This window comes from Callithrix jacchus, chromosome 15, assembly GCF_049354715.1.
Source record: "Callithrix jacchus isolate 240 chromosome 15, calJac240_pri, whole genome shotgun sequence".
In the NCBI taxonomy this organism is placed as follows: domain Eukaryota; kingdom Metazoa; phylum Chordata; class Mammalia; order Primates; family Cebidae; genus Callithrix; species Callithrix jacchus.
Window position 1 is genome coordinate 74,152,909 of NC_133516.1, and position 22,399 is coordinate 74,175,307.

The 22,399-nt window shown below is 39.8% G+C and overlaps 2 protein-coding genes across 37 annotated transcripts in view; one reads left to right on the top strand and one right to left on the bottom strand.

The window, feature by feature from the left end:
- Positions 1-22,399, top strand: part of LOC144579590 (uncharacterized) — a 171,230-nt gene that overhangs the window by 60,871 nt on the left and 87,960 nt on the right. For 8 of the 27 annotated variants that reach the window (XM_078351823.1, XM_078351822.1, XM_078351827.1 and 5 more), the window contains one exon: positions 16,732-16,869. The exons of the other annotated variants lie outside the window; for them this stretch is intronic. The gene's annotated coding sequence lies outside the window, so the exon portion shown is untranslated. The remainder of the gene's footprint in view (positions 1-16,731; positions 16,870-22,399) is intronic. 27 annotated transcript variants of the gene reach the window in all.
- Positions 1-22,399, bottom strand: part of KBTBD12 (kelch repeat and BTB domain containing 12) — a 125,935-nt gene that overhangs the window by 36,114 nt on the left and 67,422 nt on the right. For 9 of the 10 annotated variants that reach the window (XR_013527553.1, XR_013527554.1, XR_013527552.1 and 6 more), the window contains one exon: positions 16,598-16,795. The exons of the other annotated variant lie outside the window; for it this stretch is intronic. Coding sequence is in view for 3 of the 9 variants with exons in the window: in XM_008982260.5 (XP_008980508.3) it covers positions 16,598-16,795 (198 nt within the window). In the remaining 6 variants the exon portion in view is untranslated. The remainder of the gene's footprint in view (positions 1-16,597; positions 16,796-22,399) is intronic. 10 annotated transcript variants of the gene reach the window in all.

Below are 22,399 nucleotides of genomic sequence, written 5' to 3' on the forward strand. Positions count from 1 at the left end.
TCCAGTCAGGTGAAGCAAGAAAGATTTGGAGGGGCTGAGACTAGGGTGAAAACGTTGCTTGGATCCCCCAGAAGTTAGCCAGAGATGATGAAAATGGCACAGATGAGGGGGGCCTGCCCAGAGTGGGGCCCACTAGCAGCCAGTGTAGAGTTGAAGTGGAGAAACAGGAGGCTTCTCTGCTCCCTCAGCATGCTCTCCGAGCTCCCCTGATATCCAGGAGGAAGGAAAGACAGCCACAGGTGTCAAACGTGTGTATGCTGATGAGCTGCTGTAATGGGGAGTGAGGGACACTGCACCAGAGTTTGGGGAAACAGAAAGAAACCAGAGCCTGGCAGGAAGATGCAATTGAGTCTCAAAGAACCAACAGGTGGAACAAGAGCCAAGTGGGGGCTTTGCCAGCAGGGAGAAGGCTGAGCCCTCTGGGAGCAACTCCTCTTTGTGAGATATACGAGAATCCTGGGAGCACAGTTGAGCTAGAAAACATGAGAGTGGTTCCTTGGTATTCACTTCATTATGGTTATCACCAAGATGCCCTCTGTCTAAACACACAGGGTCCCTTAAAAGGCAGAATTTCTGTGTGCCAACCACAGGAATCTTTTGCAAGTACCTAAGGCCACAGTGTTGTCATCCCTTGGATGTTCTTATAGCAAGAACTAAAATTAGAAATGACACCTAAGGATGTGACTGAATTTCTGCAATCTCATGTTAAAACTTGAACAAATAAGGAATTGCTTCTTATGGATGAGCAAAGAGAGCAATTTATTGAAATGAAATCTACTCCTGGTAAAGTTGTGAACATTGTTGAAAGTGCTGCAAATATTAAGAATAATTCAAAAACATAGTTCATAAAACAGTGACAAGTTTGAAAAGAATTGACTTCAATGTTGAAATAAGTTCTTCTGTGGGTAAAATGCTATTAAGTGGCATCACATGCTACAGAAAAATCTTTCATGAAAAAAAGAGTCAATCAATGAAGCAAATTCATTATTGTTGATTTTTTTTTTTTTTGAGACGGAGTTTCGCTCTTGTTGCCCAGGCTGGAGTGCAATGGTGTGATCTCGGCTCACTGCAACCTCCACCTCCTGGGTTCAGGCAATTCTCCTGCCTCAGCCTCCTGAGTAGCTGGCATCACAGGCATGCACCACCATGCTCAGCTAATTTTCTGTAGAGAAAATTTTTAGTAGAGACGGGGTTTCACCATGTTGACCAGGATGGTCTCAATCTCTTGACCTCGTGATCCACCTGCCTCGGCCTCCCAAAGTGCTGGGATTACAGGCTTGAGCCACTGCGCCCAGCCTATTGTTGAATTTAAGAAATTGGTACAGCCACCCCAACCTTCAGCAACCACCATCCTGATTAGTCAGCAGCTATCAATAACAAGGTACAGTCTTCCACCAGCTAAACAATTACAACTTGCCAAAAACTCAAATGTTCCTTAGCATTTTCAGGAATAAATTACTTTTCATTAAAGTACGTGGATTGCTATTTAGACCTAAATCTTTGCACACTTAGTAGACCAGCATAGCTCATAAATATAACTTTTATATGCACTGGGAAATCAAAGCAATTGTGTTCCCTTCTTTATTGAAATTTTTGCTTCATTGTGGTAGTTTGGAATAGAACCAGCAAATGTCTTTTAGGTATGCCTGTACAGTCAAGCCTTTGCATGAGTTGGTTACACATCCATGGATTTAATCAACCATAGATCAAAGACCAAAGAAAAAAAGAGAAAAGGATGATTGTTTATGTACCAAACATGTACAGACTTATATTCATTCATTATTCTCTAAGCAATGTGGTATGAAAATCACTTATATAACATTTACATAGTATTGGTGTTATAAGTAATCTGAAGATGAGTTAAAATATATGGAAAGATGTGTATATGTTATATGTGCATCCTCCACTATTTTATATGCTTAAGTATCTGTGGATTTTTGTATCTGTGGGTGTCCTAGAATCAATGCCTTACAGATCCCTAGAGATGACTAGGTATTTCACAGTATATATATTCAATGTATATAATTCATAATTATATTTTATTTCATAAAATACAGTAGTGTTATAGAAAGAGTGAAGTTTTAATTTTCTTTTTTTCCAGTCCTAACATGGTTTTTGTAAGAGATTTCCAAACTAGTGAATATGTATAAATCCTTCAACCCAAGTATGTGTATATGTGCACATTCCTGAGTGTGTGTACATTCTTGAGCTATATACAGTACCATTTTCTGTGTTTTTGCCCATTCTTACAAAATTAGTGAGTGTGTATGTGTGTCTTAGCTATTGGCTTTTTATTAAGTGTTTCAAATTTCTGTGTTGTAAAATAAAGAACTAATTTTTTATGTTAAAAAAAAAAAAAGAAATAGTTTCCTGCCACTAGGTGTCATCTGCCACCACTGTCTTCTCTGTCTCTGGAATGGCCATTTCTGCCTCTTTCACTCAAGGAATCTGCCTCCATGCACCCTTCCCATGGGCAGTTCAGCTTAATTCTGGTTAGTGTCAAACACCAAACTGATTACTGTGCGGGAAAGAAGAGAAAGAGCTCTGACTTTTTCACTTTAACAACAGCTTTATTGAGGTATAGTTCACATATCATAAAATTCACCCCTTAAAAGTGAATAATACAATGGTTTTTTATTCACAGAGTTGTGCAACCATCACCACTATCTAATTTCAGAACATTTTCATCACTCCCAAAATAAATCCTGTGCCCATTAGCAGTCACTACCCATTCACCCTTTCTCCAGTTCCTAGCAATCACAAATCTACTTTCTGTCTCTATCCATCTGCCTTTTTTGGACATTTCATAGAAATGGAATCATGTGATATGTGGTCTTTTGTGATCGTCTTGTTTCACTTAACACAGTGCTTTCAAGGTTCATCTATGTTGTAGTATCTATTAGTACTTCATTCCTTTTTATTGCCAAATGATATTCCACTGTTTAAATAGACCATATTTATTTATCCATTCATCTGTGGATGGACACTCGTGTTTTCTACTTTTTGGTTGAAATGAATACTGCTGCTATGAACATTCATGTACAAGGGTGGGCACATATTTTCAATTCTCTTGGATATATACCTAGGAGTGGGATTGCTGCATCGTATGGCAACTCTGTGTTAACCTCTTGAGGAACTGCCAGACTTTTCTACAGAAGCTGCATCATCTAATTCAAGAAGAAACCATCATCTAATTCAAGATTTATGCCTATGTTTTCTTCTCACAGTTTTACAGTTTTAGGTCATATGTTTAGGTTTTTTAATCCACTTTGGCTTCCTTTTTGTACATGGTGTGAGGTAGGACTCCAGCTTCATTATTTCGCATGTGGATATCCAATTATTCCTGCACCATTTGTTGAAAAAAGGATCCTTTCCTCATTGATTTGTCTTGGCAGTCTTGTTGAAAAACAATTGACCACAAATGGAGGGTTTATTTCTGAACTCTCAAGTCTACTCTACTGATCAATATGTCTTATCTATCATTATGCAAGTACCACATGGTCTTGACTATTATACCTTTGAAGTAAGTTTTGGAATTAGGAAGTATGGTCTTCCTAATTTTTTTACAAGATAATTTGTTTTTGTTTTGTTACAAGATCATTTTGGCTTTTCTGGGTCTGTTACATTTCCATATAGATTTTAGGATCTATATGGAAACCTGTCGATTTTTGTATGTAATATCTTAACATTTATATAGAATTTTAGTTCCTTTTAGTGATGTCTTGAAGTTTTCAGTGTACAAATCCTGTGCTTTCTTGTTAAATTTACTCCTAAGTATTTTATTCTTTTTGATGTTATAAACAGAATTGTATTCTTAATTTCATTTTTGAATTGTTCATTGTAAGTGTATAGAAATACAATTTTTTGGCATATAATCTTATGTCCTGCAACCTTGTTGAACTTGCCTATTAGCTCTAGTAGCTTTTTAAATAATTACTTAAGATTTTCTAAATAGAATATTATGTTGTATGCAATTAGTTATTACTTTCCAATATGGATGCTTTATATTTCTTTTTCTTTCCTAATTGTGCTGATTAGAACGTCCAGTACAATGCTGAATAGAAGTGCAAGAGTAGGCATTCCTGTCTTGTTCCTGATTTTAGGGGGAACCCTTTCAGTCTTTTACCATTAAGTGTGATGTTAGCTGTAGATTTTTCATAAATACCCTTTATTGGGCAGAGGAAGTTACCTTCTATTTCTAAGTTAGTTAAGTATCTATATCATGAAAGGGTGCATCTATCTTTTTTCTTTGCATCTATTGAGATAATTATTCTGTTTTTCCCCTTTATTCTATTAACATGGTATATTATATTGACTCATTTTCTTTCTTTTCCTTCAACTTTTATTTTAAGTGTCAAGGTATATGTGCAGGATGTGCAGGTTTGTTACATAAGTAAATGTGTGCCATGATGTTTTGCTGCGCAGATCAACCCATCGCCCAGGTATTAAGCCCAGAATCCATTAGCGATTCTTCCTGATACTCTCCCTCTTTGCACACATTGATTCATTTTCAAATGGTAAACCAACTTTTCATTTCTGGGATAAATCCTTCTTGGTCATGGTTTACAATTCTTTTTGTAAATTGCTGGATTCAGTTTGCTAGTATTCTGTTGTGCATTTTTGCACTCATATTAAAAAAGTCTACTAACCTGTGGTTTTCTTGCAATGCCTTTGTCTAATTTTGGTATCAGAATAACACTGGCCTCAAAGAATGAGTTCAGAAGTGTTCCCTCTTGTATATTTTGTAAGAATTTGTGAAGGATTGGTGTTATGAGCTCTAACCTTTTTGAAACACAATACTGGCTCCCTCATTCTGGGTTAGAGGTGGAGAACAAAGCTTCTTGGTGAGCCTAGGACTCTGTCAAGAACTGCAAAGAGTCTGGGATTTTATAAGTAAGCTGTTACAGTTTCATGGATGCTGATAGAAAAACATGAGACTTCTGGCTCAGAAATGAAAGACAGTGTCATAGCAATAGTAGCAACTAGTATATCAGCATTTTTATGCCAGTTATTATGCCTGTTTTTTGCCCTCTTCTCACAGGGCAACATGAAGAGTGCCAGCTGATACCTGTACAATCAATAATGAGTTGCAATACTGGAGAGAAATGCTGAACTTAGAGAACCTGAATTTTTCATAATGACCAGTGAACATGCCTGCCCTTTGCTATGGAGATACTATACGTTCTAAGGCTGTATGCTATACAAAGATGCTTGAAGAAATAAATAGCCCAGAAAAAAGACAGTCAGTACCTCTGCTCATAAGACATGAAGAAACACTTGAGACCCATGGAGAGTTGTCTCCCGAAAGACTCACTTGTTCATATTTTCCTTAATACTCTCTTGTTATTCTTCTATTATATGCACCATATTTACATATTTTAAATTTAGGTTTTATTAGTTACACATTTGCATGATTTAAAGCGCTGCTTTACAAGTCTTATTCCTTAAAAACCGTTGTTCCCTGCCCTGCTACCCATTCACTGCTTCTCTCTCCAGTCTGGCTGATTCTGCTGACGCTGACCATAGTCTCTATAAATAACACGTTTTAAATTACTTCCACATCTTGCTTTGTCAGATGAAGCCATTAACTCTTGACTTCTACTGTGAAGAATGTGGACTTGGTTTTCTCTCACATTCCTACCCCATCTACCTATGCTCTGTTTCCACATTTTTCAATACAGTTAAGGCATAGTTTTGGTCAGCTCAGTATCGAGTATTTTATTAGGATATTGTTATAAATGCTATCACAGATGGACTGTTTGCCATACTATTCCTTTTCTGCACAACTTACTGTTTTCTCATATTTTATTTTTGCTAGTTTTCATTGCTCTTCTCCAAATGTTGGAATCTTGAAGGAATCTCTCACAGAGCCCTTTGACCAGCTCAATTCTATTCTGGCTGCTCTTTCAGCTGCTGTGCAGCTTCTTGAATCGCCCCTCAGTATCCTCCAGGGATTTCCTTTTCTCTTTATTATGTTTAATTCTGTTCTTGAGTCCCATGTCTTTTTCTTGGTTTATATGTTCATTTTTGGTGAAGCATGTCCTGATAAAAGGGCACACTGGAGAAAAAATTTTGGAGGCACTGAATGTCTGAAAATGTGCTCTCACACTTAATGGTTCAGCAGGCATAGAATTGTAGGTGGAAAGTAATTTTCCCATAGAAATTTAGATAGCATTTGCTTCTTTTTCTTCTAGCTTCCAATGTCATCATTCAGAAGTCTGATTCTTGGCACTTTGTGTAGAGCTATTGTTTTTTCTCTTTAGGAACATTTACTAAAGGAACTTTTTTACTTTAGGAACTTTTATTTTTTTTCCCCAATGTTCTGTACTGTCACAATGATGTACCTTAGTTTTGGTCCATTTTCATCCTTTGTCATTGGCATTTATATATCCTTTAAATCTGATGACTTCAGTTTGGGGAAAAAATTTTAATTTACTTCATGGATAATTTATTCTCCTCTGTTTTCTCTGTTTAGCCATTGACCAACTCCTATTATTTAAATGTTGGACCTCTTGGCCTCAATTGCTCTTTCATTAATTTTATTTATTTATTCATTTTATAGCATTTTAGGTTTTGGGGTACATGTGCAGAACATGCAAGATAGTTGCATAGGTACACACATGGCAGTGTGTTTTGCTGCCATCCTCCCCTTCACCCACATTTGGCATTTCTCCCCAGACTATCCCTCCCCATCTCCCCCACCACTGTCCCTCCCCTATTCCCCCCAAATAGACCCCAGTGTGTAGTACCCCCTTCCCTGTTTCCATGTGTTCTCATTTTTCCTAACCCGCCTATGAGTGAGAATATGTGGTATTTTATTTTCTGTTCTTGTGTCAGTTTGCTGAGAATGATGTTCTCCAGATTCATCCATGTCCCTACAAAGAACATGAACTCATCATTTTTGATTGCTGCATAATATTCCATGGTGTATATGTGCCACATTTTCCCAGTCAAGTCTATCATCGATTGGCATCTGAGTTGGTTCCAGGTCTTTGCTATTGTAAACAGTGCTGCAATGAATATTCGTGTGCATGTGTCCTTATAGTAGAATGATTTATAGTCTTTTGGATATATACCCAGTAATGGGATTGCTGGGTCAAATGGAATTTCTATTTCTAAGGCCTTGAGGAATCGCCACACTGTGGCGATTGTCTTCCACAATGGTTGAACTAATTTACACTCCCACCAACAGTGTAAAAGTGTTCCTATTTCTCCACATCCTCTCCAGCATCTGTTGTCTCCAGATTTTTTAATGATCGCCATTCTAACTGGCATGAGATGGTATCTCAGTGCGGTTTTGATTTGCATCTCTCTAATGACCAGTGATGATGACCATTTTTTCATATGTTTGTTGGCCTCATGTATGTCTTCTTTTGTAAAGTGTCTGTTCATATCCTTTGCCCATTTTTGAATCAGTTTGTTTGTTTTTTTCTTGTAAATCTGTTTGAGTTCTTTGTAAATTCTGGATATCAACCCTTTGTCAGATGGGTAGACTGCAAAATTTTTTCCCCATTCTGTTGGTTGCCGATTCACTCTAGTGACTGTTTCTTCTGCCGTGCAGAAGCTGTGGAGTTTGATTAGGTCCCATTTGTCTATTTTGGCTTTTGTTGCCAATGCTTTTGGTGTTTTGGTCATGAAGTCCTTGCCTACTCCTATGTCCTGAATGGTTTTGCCTAGATTTTCTTCTAGGGTGTTTATGGTGACAGGTCTTATGTTTAAGTCTTTAATCCATCTGGAGTTAATTTTACTGTAAGGTGTCATGAAGGGGTCCAGTTTTTGCTTTCTGCACATGGCTAGCCAGTTTTCCCAACACCATTTATTAAACAGGAAATCCTTTCCCCATTGCTTGTTTTTGTCAGGTTTATCCAAGATTGTATGGTAGTAGATATGTTGTGTTGCCTCCGATGCCTCTGTTCTGTTCCATTGGTCTATATCTCTGTTGTGGTACCAGTACCATGCTGTTTTGATTACTGTAGCCTTGTAGTATAGTTTGAAGTCCAGTAGTGTGATGCCTCCTGCTGTGTTTTTTTTTTGATTAGAATTGACTTGGCTATGCGGGCTCTCTTTTGGTTCCATATGAAGTTCATGGTGGTTTTTTCCAGTTCTGTGAAGAAAGTCAATGGTAGCTTGATGGGAATAACATTGATTCTGTAAATTACTTTGGGCAGTATAGCCATTTTCACGATATTGATTCTTCCTAACCATGAACATGGAATGTTTCTCCATCTGTTTGTGTCCTCTCTTATTTCATTGAGCAGTGGTTTGTAGTTTTCCTTGAAGAGGTTCCTTACATTCCTTGTGACTTGTATTCCTAGGTATTTTATTCTTTTTGTAGCAATTGTGAATGGCAGTTCATTCTTGATTTGGCTTTATTTAAGTCTGTTATTGGTGTAGAGGAATACTTGTGATTTTTGCACATTGATTTTATATCCTGAGACTTTGCTGAAGTTGCTTATCAGTTTCAGGAGTTTTTCGGCTGAGGCGATGGGGTCTTCTAGGTATACTATCATGTCATCCACAAATAGAGACAATTTGGCTTCCACCTTTCCTATTTGAATACCCTTTATTTCTTTTTCTTGCCTGATTGCTCTGGCTAGAACTTCTAGTACTATATGGAATAGGAGTGGTGAGAGAGGGCATCCTTGTCTAGTGCTGCATTTCAAAGGGAATGCTTCCAGTGTTTTTGCCCATTCAGTATGATATTGGCTGTTGGTTTGTCATAAATAGCTTTTATTACTTTGAGATACGTTCCACCAATACCGAGTTTATTGAGGGTTTTTAGCATAAAGGGCTGTTGAATTTTGTCGAATGCCTTCTCTGCGTCAAGTGAGATAATCATGTGGTTTTTGTTTTTGGTTATGTTTATGTGGTGAATTACCTTTTTAGACTTGCATATGTTGAACCAGCCTTGCGTCCCTGGGATGAATCCTACTTGATCATGATGGAAAGTTTTTTGATGTGCTGTTGCAATCGGTTTGCCAGTATTTTATTGAAGATTTTTGCATCTATGTTCATCATGGATATTGGCCTGAAGTTTTCTTTTCTTATTGAGTCTCTGCTGGGTTTTGGTATCAGGATGATATTGGTCTCATAAAATCATTTGGGAAGGATTCCCTCTTTTTGGATTCTTTGGAATAGTTTCAGAAGGCATGGTACCAGCTCCTCTTTGTGTGTCTGGTAGAATTTGGCTGTGAACCCATCTGGACCTGGGCTTTTTTTGTGTGGTAGGCTCTTAATTGCTGCCTCGACTTCAGACCTTGTTATTGGTCTATTCATAGTTTTGGCTTCCTCCTGGTTTAGGCTTGGGAGGACACAGGTGTCCAGGAATTTATCAATTTCTTCCAGGTTTACTAGTTTATGTGCATAGAGTTATTTGGAATATTATCTGATGATGGTTAGAATTTCTGTGGAATCTGTGGTGATTTCTCCTTTATCATTTTTTATTGCATCTATTTGGTTGTTCTCTCTTTTCTTTTTAATCAATCTGGCTAGTGGTCTGTCTATTTTGTTGATCTTTTCAAAAAACCAGCTCTTGGATTTATTGATTTTTTGAAGGGTTTTTCGTGTCTCTATCTTCTTCAGTTCTGCTCTGATCTTAGTTATTTCTTGTCTTCTGCTAGGTTTTGAGTTTTTTTGATCTTGCTCCTCTAGCTCTTTCAATTTTGACAATAGGGAGTCAATTTTGGATCTCTCCACTCTTCTCATGTGGGCCCTTCTTGCTATATATTTTCCTCTGAAGACTGTTTTAAATGTGTTCCAGAGATTCTATTATGTTGTGTCTTCATTCTCATTGGTTTCGAAGAACTTCTTTATTTCTCCCTCATTTCATTGTTTATCCAACCAACATTCAAGAGCCAGTTGTTCAGTTTCCATGAAGCTGTGCAGTGGTTTAGTGTGTGTGTGAGTTAGTTTCTGAATTCTGAGTTCTAACTTGATTGCACTATGGTCTGAGAGACTGTTTGTTATGATTTCAGTTACTTTGCATTTGCTGAGGAGTGCTTTACTTCCAATTATATGGTCAATTTTGGAGTAGATGTGATGTGGTGCTGAGAGGAATGTATATTCTGTGGATTTGGGGTGGAGAGTTCTGTAGACGTCCCTCAGGTTTGCTTGTTCCAGGTCTGAGTTCAAGCCCTGGATATCCTTGTTAATTTTCTGTCTGGTTGATCTGTCTAATATTGACAGTGGAGTGTTAAAGTCTCCCACTATTATTGCGTGGAAGTCTAAGTCTCTTTGTAAGTCATTAAGAACTTGCCTTATATATCTGGGTGCTCCTGTATTGGGTCCATATATATTTAGCATCATTAGCTCTTCTTGTTGTATCGATCCTTTTACCATTATGCAATGTCCTTCTTTGTCTCTTTTGATCTTTGTTGCTTTAAAGTCTATTTTATCAGAGATGAGAATTGCAACTCCTGCTTGTTTTTTGCTCTCCATTTGCTTGGTAAATCTTCCTCCATCCCTTTATTTTGAGCCTTTGTGTATCCTTGCATGTGAGATGGGTTTCCTGGATACAGCACACCGTTGGGTTTTGGCTTTTTTTCCAATTTGCCAGTCTGTGTCTTTTGATTGGTGCATTTAGTCCATTGACATTTAGGGTTAATATTGTTATGAGTGAATTTGATACTGTCATTTTGATGCTATCTGGCTGTTTTGCCCATTAGTTGATGCAGATTCTTCATTTTGTTGATGCTCTTTAGCATTTGGTATGTTTTTAGAATGGCTGGTACTGGTTGTTCCTTTCTATGTGTAGTGTCTCTTTCAGGAGCTCTTGTAAAGCAGGCCTCTTGGTGACAAAATCTCTGAGTACTTGCTTCTTTGCAAAGGATTTTACTTTTCCTTCACTTATGAAGCTTAGTTTGGCTGGATATGAAATTCTGGGTTGAAAGTTCTTTTCTTTAAGGATGTTGAATATTGGCCCCCACTCTCTTCCGGCTTGTAGAGTTTCCGCCGAGAGATCTGCTGTGAGTCTGATGGGCTTCCCTTTGTGGGTGACCCGACCTTACTCTCTGGCTGCCCTTAGCATTTTCTCCTTCATTTTAACCCTGGTGTATCTGGCGATTATGTGCCTTGGGGTTGCTCTTCTTGCAGAATATCTTTGTGGTGGTCTCTGTATTTCCTGGACATGAATATTGGCATGCCTTGCTAGGTTGGGGAAATTTTCCTGGATAATATCCTGAAGAGTATTTTGCAGCTTGGATTCATTCTCTTCAGCACATTCTGGTACGCCTATCAAATGTAGGTTAGGTCTCTTCACATAGTCCCACATTTCTTGGAGACTTTGTTCATTTCTTTTTGCGCTTTTTCTCTAATCTTGTTTTCTCATTTTATTTCATTGAGTTGTTCTTCGACTTCTGGTATCCTTTCTTCTGCTTGGTCAGTTCAGCTGTTGAAACTTGTGCATGCTTCACGAAGTTCTCGTGTTGTGTTTTTCAGCTCCTTCAATTCATTAATATTCCTATCTAAGTTGTCCATTCTTGTTATCATTTCCTCGAATCTTTTTTCAAATCTTTTTTCAACGTTCTTAGTTTCTTTGCATTGATTTCGAACATGTTCTTTTAGCTCATGGATGTTTCTCATTATCCACCTTCTGAAGTCTGATTCCGTCATTTCGTCACACTCATTATCTGTCCAGCTTTGTTCCCTTGTTGGTGAGGAGTTTTGGTCCTTTGTAGGAAGCGAGGCGTTTTGGTTTCTGGTGTTTTCCTCCTTGTTGTGCTGGTTTCTTCCCATCTTTGTGGATTTATCAACCTGTTGTCTGAGTAGTTGCTGATTTTTCGACTGGGTCTCTGAGTGGACATCCAGATTGTTGATGATGAAGTATTTCTGTTACTTAGTTTTCCTTCTAACAGTCTAGCCCCTCTGCTGTAGGACTGCAGAGGTCCATTCCAGGCCCTGCTTGCCTGGGGAGCACTTGTAGCAGCTGCAGAACAATGAGGGATGCTACCAGTTTCTTCTTCTGCTATCTTTGTCCCAGAATGATGCCCGCCAAATGTCAGTCTGATTAGTCCTTTTTGAGGTGACTCTTTGGATATACAGGGGTCAGGGAGCTGCTTGAGGAGACCAACTGTACTTTATAGGAGCTCAAGTGCTGAGCTGTGAGCTCCATTGTTCATTCAGGGCTGTTAGGCAGGTGCGTTTATGTCTGCTGGAGCAGAACTTATAAATCCCCTTTTTTTCCCTCAGATTCTCTGTCTCGGGGAGTTAGGGCTTTTTTTTATGAGTATCCGTTGCACTGTCCTGCCCAGCTAGGAGGCAGTCTAGTCACTATTTTCCTGCTGAGGCTCCGCCCTGCCACCGTGGGGTCCGCCCTGCTGCCGTGGGCTCTGCCCTGCTTCCATGGGCTCCACCTTGTTGCTGTGGGCTCTGCCCTGTTGCCCGTGGGCTCTGCCCTGTTGGCGGAGTCTCTCTGTTATGGTGGGTTGCCTCGGCAACGGCAGGCTGCGTCAGCAATGGGAGTGTACCTCAGTAGGCACGGAATGCCTCAGTAGTGGTGGTCACCCCTCCCCCACAGGGCTGCAACGTCATGGATTCAGCTGTGCCCTCAGTGAAACTCTCAACCCTGAGTGTTTCGAATCACTGTTTTGTTTGTCCCTGTGGGGGTGGGACCTGCCGAGCCTGATCACCTGGCTTTCTGCCTCAGAGCCCTTTCTCTCTGTTTTTTTTTTTAAGTTGAACTGTTGACTCTCTTCCAGGTGTTTTAGTCACCTGCTGAAAGGGCACCGGGATGTGTGTGATTTCCCGTGCAGCGACCCACTGCACCAGCTCAAATGTCACTTCCCGGGAATCTCCTGGTCTGGCTCTCTGTCCAAGTCCCGTTTAATCAGATGGATATGCTAATCTGCCCTCCCAAATCTCAGATTGCTGGTTTAACAGGGCACCCAGACCAGTGCATTTTGTGTGGGGTGCCGCAGCCCTGCGGCGCCGGCCTAAATGGCTGCGCAAGCCGAGAGGGCTGTGCTGGCATCCCGTGTCTCTCCTATTCCTGGGAATTTCCCCGTTCTGTGGGCAACAAAGATCCTTCTGGAAATGTGGCTAGAACTCATCCTCTGTGCCTTCACTGAGAGCTGCAATCCTGAGTTGTTCCTACTGCGCCATCTTGGAAATCCCCATTAATTTTCAATATAATTGCTTTTTGTTCTGCTTTGTGAGAAGTTTCCTCTACTATACTTTCCAAATTTTCCATTGTAGATTTAATTTCTGCTATATTTTAAAATTTCCAAGCAATGTTTTGAGTATCCTTTACTTGTTCTATCGATGCAATATTTCCTCTCATTTCTCTGAGAACACTTCTCCTGGTACAGCCTCTATTTCTTCAAGTTTGCTTTCTATCTTTCGTCTACACATTTCCTCAAATGTTTGGTGATCCTTAGCTGTTTGCTTATCTTTAAAAGTGGGATGCTATAAAAGACTTTTTCTGTGAGATTTTCTACAGGGTAATCTGGCTTTGCCTTAGTTGGAGGCTGGTCAGATCCCCATAGAAGAACCTCCCAATCTCTTGAGAGTTTGGCTGTGCATATTCTGGGGACCAGGGAGGGAAAGAGACTGAGAACCTCAATATTCAATATGCAACCTTCCACTCAATCTTTTTTTAAATTACTGGATGCCTGAACATCCTGTATTTCAGGATCTTCCTGTATTTCAGCTAATCTTCATGTTTTCAGCACATATTCATTTCAATTTCCAGAGTTACCTTTTGTTGTCAACTCCTGAGATTATCTGGGGTTCCGTGTTACAAGTCAGGGGTTTTGTTTGTTTTTTGCTTTTTCTATTGCCAGTTAGGATTACACTTTCTCAGGTCTACTTAGTTACTATTCATGCTGCTTTTTAGCTTCCAAATTCTTGTTGCTATTTTTCTCTCTCTTCTCTTTGTCTAACTGTTTATTCCACTTACTGTCATTTTAGTGGGTCTTGAAGATATAATAAAGGTGTTCAATCTACTTTTTTTTTTTTTTTGAGACAGAGTCTTGCTCTGTAGCCAGGCGCCAGGCTGGAGTACACTGGCACAATCTCGGCTCACTGCAATCTCCACCTCCTGGGTTCAATCAATTCTCCTGCCTCAGCCTCCCTAGTAGCTGGGACTATAGGTACATGCCACCACACCCAGATACTTTTTGTATTTTTTAGTTGAGATGGAATTTCACCATGTTGGTCAGGATGATCTCGATCTCTTGACCTTGTGATCCACCTACCTCGGCCTCCCAAAGTGATGGGATTACAGGTGTGAGCCACCGTGCCTGGCCCAACCTACTATTTAAACCAAAAACAAATTACTATGTTTATTACATGTTTATGCATTTGTCTTTCCAACCAAATGTTGAAAATCTCAATTGTATCCCAAATACCTGTTCACGATAGATTTCAATATGTTTTTATGGAATTGATTAATTATATTAAAAGAGATTACTTTCTCAACTGTGATTTTCTGAAAAAGTAAATGAGACAAGTAGGTCTGTGTCATAGAAGGAGAAAACATTTAGTGTCTCTTTTAGGTTTGATGAGATTTCTAGATCATAATAGGCATGCTATTATACAATTGTTCTATTTTGTATAACATCCCAGTGATAATTTATTCAGCGAATCCCAAACAATCTACCATGTTAGAAACAAATAATTAAAAAGGACTTTGAGAGCTCATATAGTAAGTCCCTTTGGCTGAAAGCATTACTGGTCCATTATATTAATAGTACCAAGAAGAGAGGTTAGTTCATGGTATGAGTTTATTTGACATGTTTGAAAAACTGGGAGATATCAATTCTCTAATTCAGTAATATACAAAGAAAGATAAAGAAGCAAGACAAAACAGAATGTCTTCTAGATCCTTAGACTAAATTAAAGTCTAAGCATCTATTAGGATTCCTTGCTGGGCCAGGTTTCTTGCTACTATGATAGATTACAATCTTTACCCAAGCATGGCATGTAATGTTTAATGTAAAAAAGATTAAAACAATTTTTTTAAAACCTCTTTGAAAAATTATTTGAAGAGCAAATAGAGAAAGGAAAAGTAGTTTTTATTATGACAACTTTCAATGTATTCTTGCCACCTCTTGCCATTCAAAATAATATGTGCTGGAATAGATTAAAACAAATTTCAGTGTATCTTTTTCACCCATAAATTCTTTTTCTTTTTTTTTGAGCTGGAGTCTTGCTCTGTCACCAGGCTGGAGTGCAAGGCACGATCTCAGCTCACTGCAACCTCTGACTCCCTGGTTCAAGCCATTTTCCTGCCTCAGCCTCCCGAGTAGCTGGGATTACAGAAATGTGCCACCATGCCTAGCTAATTTTTGCATTTTTTTTTTTAGTAGGGATGGGGTTTCAACATATTGGCAGGATGGTCTCGATCTCCTGACCTTGTGATCCACCTACCTTGGCCTCCCAAAGTGCTGAGATTATAGGCATGAGCCACCACACCTGGCCTTCACCCATAAATTCTTCTAAACAATTTTTATTATTCAGATTTTTCTTTCTATTTTATATAAAACTGTAAAACAATTATTATTCCTAACAAAACTAATACTTTCACAATATAATCTAACACCCCAATCCATATTCAAATTTCCCAGATTATCTGTTTGAATTGAGAACCACTGCATTTGGTTCCTATATCTCCTGAGTCTGTTTTAACTTATAATAACCATCTTATTCTTTAACTAACATATCATGTGCTTAAAGAGTGAAGGCAGGCTTGCAAAAGCTCTGCTTTTCTGCATTTTCAGCTTTACTTTAACCTGGCATTCTTCCAAAATTCTAAGTGCTCTTGAGGTACATGTTTCATGGGTATATACTGGCCTTGTGCTTCTGTTAGTGAGAATATAATTCAACAGTTAGTCATTTTTAATATAATTGCATTCTGTCTTACTTATGCCACTAATCAAACTTTGAAGGCATCTGCCGACTAGATTTATGCATAGTTTAGAGTCTCACTGTTACATTAAAAAATTATAAATCCATACTGTAGAATGCAATGATGGTACAATTAGATATATGGAAACTAAGTTTAGTAATAAATACATGCACTAGGTATTATTTTAGAAATGCTCTCAAGCCATTTATTTCAAGTGGTAGTCATGGGGTAGGAATAAGAGCATTTTCTGAGTCTTGATCAGATAAAACCCAACACTTCTGGCCAATACTCCACTTTCATCTGCTCTTTCCATTTTAAAGTCTCTCCTTTAGTCTCACCATAGGCATTAGGCTACTGCTCCCATTTCTCTTCTCTTCATATTCAACTACTATATAGTAAGTGTCTGCTATGTGCCAGATGCTGTACAAACTATATTCCCTGTTAGTTCTCCCATCCAAGTACTAACCAGGCCCCACCCTGCTTAGCTTCTGAAATTAGGCGAGATCAGGTGTGTTCAGGATGGTATGGCCATAAACTACATTCCATTTAATTCTTATGACAGCCTATGGATGTGCCAGCTTCACTTTGTCAATGTGAAGCCCAGACCCAGAGGTTGTACACAGGGTCTCTGACTCTAAAAGCTGTGCTTCTTTAGTGCTCATGTTGCTCTCTGGGGTGTTAGTGTTGATTGGATTAAAGAAGGTCAAATCAACACAAAAGGAGTTAACAAAATGTTCAAAACTGGACCAATACCTGCTCCATGGAATCCCCCGCAGACATAGAGTTTCCCATCCACTGCCCCTGCATTGGTGGAATTGGTGCGGAGTGAGAGGAGGGGACTTGGCATGGGAGGGCCCTCTCGCCAGAAGTCCCCATCTGGGTTGTAGATCTCCACCACATCAAGGCATTTTCGGACCTGGCCCTTGTCTCGACCTACACAGCCAATGCCACCTGCAGAGAATGATGTGGAGAAATGAGAAGATCAAGAACTGAAACTCAGTTGTGGACAGCATCACCCCTGCATGGTTTGTAGCAAAGGTTCATGGGACTGTAACTTTTCTCTCTCCTGCCAAATGTTACCTCTAAGACAACTTCTAAACAATAATGATATCTACTATGTACTCCATAGACATATTTAATGTCATTTTTATTCATAGCGTTTCCCTTGTTTGTGATCATGCATGTGATTGAGTCTACCACAGGCCTTATATTCTACAATATCTAATCCTGGCTAACATGATGATCCCCTTTACAATAAGAATTTCAGGGTCGACTGTAAAGGTCGCCTGACTTTGACATTTGCCTTGCTGTTGATAGTTAGCAATGCTTTTCCTGATGTGCCTAGCTAGGAACATGTTCTTCCCATTCCTTATCATTGCAAGCTGGTCTCTCCCTCTCTTCCTAAGTTGCATGAAATTTCCCAATTAGGGAAGGACTATTCTTTGGTAAATTTCAGGAAAGGCCCTAAACTCAAATTCCCAGTGCATTTTCCAGTTTTGGATGATATAGTTTATTCATCAGATATTCATTAAATACCTATAATATGTAAGGCAATGTGCTAAGTTATAATAAGGAGCTCAGAAAGATGCATAAAGCATGTTTCCTACACTTAAGAAATTAATGGGTTGGAAAGGGCCATGTTTGCAAATAAATAAAATAGAGGATATCAAGACAGGTATCTTAAAAGAGATACAAATGAGATTTAGAAGTCCAGAGACTGTATGTAACAAGGAACATAAATAACACTGACTTTAAGTACAATTCTCTATTGGAAAAATAATTGTATACAAATTCCTACCCACTGTAATAAGAAACACATTTCTATGCACCCTTTTTGTTTTCCCCTCCCAAGTCCATCAAGGTCAGGGCCATATTTCCTGATCTGAAGGATGGTTCCTGAGACTTTCCCAGGTAAACCCCCGGGAAAGAAGGACACGCCTGTATTTGCAGACACACCTCTCATCAATGACCTCATTCTATCCAGATTCACAGCCTGGTCTGTGTGACTAATCAAAAAGCCTATAAAGCACTGGCCTCAGGTAAACCAGCTCTCCTTCACATAGAGAGGGTCCTGGAAGAGTCATTGCACATACTGCATATGGGGCGTGGTGACTGATACTGGAGTGTGTTGTTGACAGCAGTCTCAAAAACAAAATTAAGAACTTTGCTTTGATCTCATGGCTTTTACTATATGTATCACTTACTGGCAAATTAATCTCATATGTCTCCTGGCCTGTCTTCTCTCACTGTCATTTTACACCCTTTGTCCATCACTGCATCAGTCAGGTGGTCTTTTCACTATCACCTGCTTTCCTGTCTTGCTCACTGGACTGTAGTTTCTGTACGGCATCCCCAGTACCTAGCCCAGTGCCTGACACATTGTGTGTATAGAATGAAGAATGAGAAGTTTAACTTTGCATATGCTTTCCCTGTCTGTCCAAGTGAGTGTGCTACTGGGGGCAAAGGCCACTATTCTGCATCTTTTATATCACAGGGCCTGCCACACAGTACTCAATGAATCCAATAAGATTGATGGGAACAGCTTCTTTTCACCATGGTTGGGGCTTATGCCAGGCATAAAAGGTGATGAAAGTGCACTTTGAAGAAAGAGTCTTTTTTTCCTTTGGGGATGTAAACTGGCTTGTTTCCTGTCTCAGTTTGAATCCAGGAACTGAGGCTATAACCTAACTCAGGAGGCTCCTTAGCTGCCTTCTCTCTTTTCCAACTGGATAAATAATTTAGCCCATTACAGTGCCAAGTCCAAGCTGCAGTGTTTCCAAGGAGGGGACACACTGGCCTCGGTTAACAGCACAGCTCTGCTGTTTCTGGGCCCTCTTTCAATGTGGCACAGGGGTAGAGAGAGCTTTCTCAGCATAACAAAAAGTGGAATTTCCTATTTGTTGGGCAAGAAGGACTTAAAGAAGAGGATTTATCCATAGGAGTTGAATGCAGCAACCACCCATAAGGTAAGAATAAGATGATCTAGTTGTCTGTTTCTGTGAGATCCAGGACAGATGTTACTAGGCTGTTTTGTATTACACCCCTTCAGAAGACCAGTAAATGGAAGTAAAGAGATGAAATGGGAGTCACTGGAGTTGGATTTGGGCACACGGAGCAACCAGCATCCTGAATTTAGCTTACAAGTTTCACATAAAAGCCCATTAGAAAGATGTACCCAACATGATGCATGTACAGAATGGTTATTATTCTCTTGATTTTTGGACTAATTAGAGTGTTGTCATTTTTGTTGCTCTATTACCAAGTATATTTAATTAAAATGTTCAGCCCTTACTCTACAAAACTAGCCCTTTCTATTTGGTTGGCAGGCAGTTCACACGCTCCACTCAAGGGGTGACATGAGCTTACAGGGTGCTCTGTCTTTGTTTTTGACCATTAATGCCTGAACACATTCTCTGTCTCACTTGGATGTAATTCCACCATCAGGTACACTCTATAAGCAGCAGACTTAATGAGCTTAAACTGAAAGTGAATCCTGATTAGGTAAATAATCAAATGAAAGCATGATCTTTATTAATAAGTCAGCACTGGCATTACAAGAGAAATCTTTTGATGAGTGAAGTCCTGGGGTAGGATCAGCACATCTGTAGAATTTCAATGAGATACCTCCATATCTTTAATTTATATGACCCTCTGAGCATGACTTTTCTTTATCAAAAACAGATAAATGAATAGAAATTATATTTGCAAGTCATATCCAAATGGACCACAAATGCAAAATATATACCTTTTTTTTTTTTTTTTGGTGTGTAGTGGAAAGGGGAAAATTATAGAAGAGGATGATGCCTCCCCCTCTTCTTTATCATTTCTATAAAGACTCCCTCTTCTTGTATGTGTGGCTATTTTAGATTCTTTCCCTTCTGGGGGGTGTAGGAGTGAACCTCTCCTCTCACACAAAGCCTGAGAGGGAACTGGCTGAGGCAGAGGGGAGTGGACTCTCTGTCCAAGTTGCCCTTGAATGCAGCAGTGCTGGCTCCCAATGCCCTCTGCCTGCAGGGTCACCTCAAGGTGGCAGGCTTATTCTGTATTTTCCCCTGGGTGTGATCCAGAATAGGAGGGAGATTTTGTAATCCTTTGGACAAGCTCCCAAAGTTGCTTGCCTTGCCAAACCAGCCTTAGGGGAAAAATATACATATATTTATATTTACTATTGTCGGCACCCATGTGCCCTGGAAAAAGCATGTGGACCTTGGAAACACACACACCCTAGTCCATACCCTTTGTCACCATTTGCTAGCTAGACAAAGTTGGTCAATTTAATTTCTCTCAGCCTTTTCTCACCAGTAAATTAAGGGTAGTGACAGCAATTCCACAACTTGTTGCAAAGATTAACTTATTAGGCAACCATGTAAAGGCAGAGATGGGTAAGGAGGAGCTCATATTTGTTGTATACCTAGTCACAAGTATTGCCACAGGAACTTTCCTTTAATATCTATTTTCACGCACGGTGTGTAGACAAAATGGCTAGCATGCAGGAGGCACCCAAATGTTGATTCTCATTCTCTTTCATGTTCCAGGATGTTACCTGGGTAACTGGTGTTTATTAAAGTTGCTGAAATCCTTCCTTTGATTACGCTCAATTTAATTATTTGCTGTGTCTATAATTGACAGTTTACTGACTGTATGGTCAAATTACCCTTAATAGTTTCTTCTAGGGTTGGATAGAGAGATTCAGAAGGCCAAAGGGCTAAGGAATAGGCAGAGCCTTCCTCTCAGCCTTCACGGGGAGGGAAAAGCTCCTGACATGACTTAGAGTAATTCATTTGGTTGTAAATGTTTGAGAGTGTCAGGAGCTGTCAGTGGACATCACAAAAGATACAAAAGGATTTTGCAATCCATAGCCTTCTAGGAGTAAAACTGGCCCATATATCTGAATGGATGGGCTGCTTTCTGACACATGTCAAACATAATCTATTCACTGCTAATATAATCCTTGTGATGATTTGTTTCATTCTCACACAAGTTGTCAGCTTTCTGATTTTTTTTCCAACTTCATTTCAGAATTCTACCTTTGGTACCTAAAACCCTAGAAAACATGAACCTACCTTCTTTCTGCTTTCTAAAGTCTAACACCGAAGGGTCTTGGGTATCTTCAGAATAAAGCCCAACACTACAAGGCTGACAGCCGCTTATCTGCCTTCTACCAAATTCTGGATGATACTGTGCAGTGCTCGTCAACAGAGTGCCTGGGCTCACAGAACAGGGCTGCTGGGCCCCCTGTACTGCGGCCATTCTCCATTCTCTTTATCTGCTGGCCTTTGTGGCCCTTGATCAACTTTTTCTTGCCAGGCCAGGAAAACACAATCATTTGTCTGCATTTTGTTTGCTACACCACACAGATGACTGTGAAAATCAAATAAAAGAGCTTCAAGGGAAGACCAAGTTCCATTTGTTAGAGCTTGATTTTGCTTCATTTTGGAGGGAAAAATTAATTATTGGAATTGTCTGATAACTTCCAAGTGGAAATATAGATGGTTTAATAGAATTTTCTGGAGCTGGGCCCTGAGTGCCAAATTGCAATTATACAATGCTGTCCCATCTGATCCTGAGTGACCTCTAGGCTTTTATGTCAACCCAGCACTGGGAATTAGTGGATTTCTAGTCAAGTCTGGGCCTTTCAAGCCCTAGGCCCATTTTTCCCTTGTCTTTTCTCCATCCCATCACCAGTTTGTCCAGCAAGGCTTCCAGCAGGTCTGAAGCCTGGCCCATAAGGGGAGAACACAGAGAGGAGAGTGGGTCATGGTAGGTGGAAGTGAGCTTAGGGGATGGCTCATAGATGCCACAGCAGACCAGAGGTGCCAGCTGCAGAAGAATGTCACCACAGCCCTCCTCTCAGCAGTCGTTCAACTCTGCTTACTGTACCTCCTCAGCGCCTCCCATACCCATCCCTTCCTTTATAGGGACCAAGTCTTGGTGACCCAGCTGCTCCTAACTCCTCACTTGCCTGGTCTGCCCTTCTTCCTCCTGCACTGCCCCTGCACCTGAGGCTCCAGAACACTCAACCATTTCCCAAATAAGGGAGGCTATTTGTCTCTAGGCCTAGGCCTTGGTTTGGGCTGATCTCTCTGCCTAGAATGGCCTCTTCTCCTCTTTAACTTGGCAAGCCCCTATCCTCTAATAAGGCTCAGCTCTATCTTCAACCTCTCACAAGCCTTTCATGTCTCTACACAGAATTGGCCATTCCCTTTTTTGGCTTCCACTGTCCTGAACAGAAATAAAGGTTCCTATGAAAATACATTGCTCTAATTTATCTCCCTATATGTCTCCTTGTTAGATGAGACTATAAGTCCCTTGAGGGCAGATGTCTAATCACATCTGTATCCCAACACTTTCTACACTGGGTACAGACAGTGAAGACACAAATACTGAATGGAATGCATGAATAGGTCAGCTTCTTACCTATGTCCTACGTATCTTTTTTTTCTTATACTTTTTTCACCGAGGGGGATTAGGGGGTTTCAGAGTGTGGCAAGTCTTAAATCCAAAGAGCTAAGAGCTGGTCTACTATAAAGTTCATCTTCTTAAGAATATAAGAAT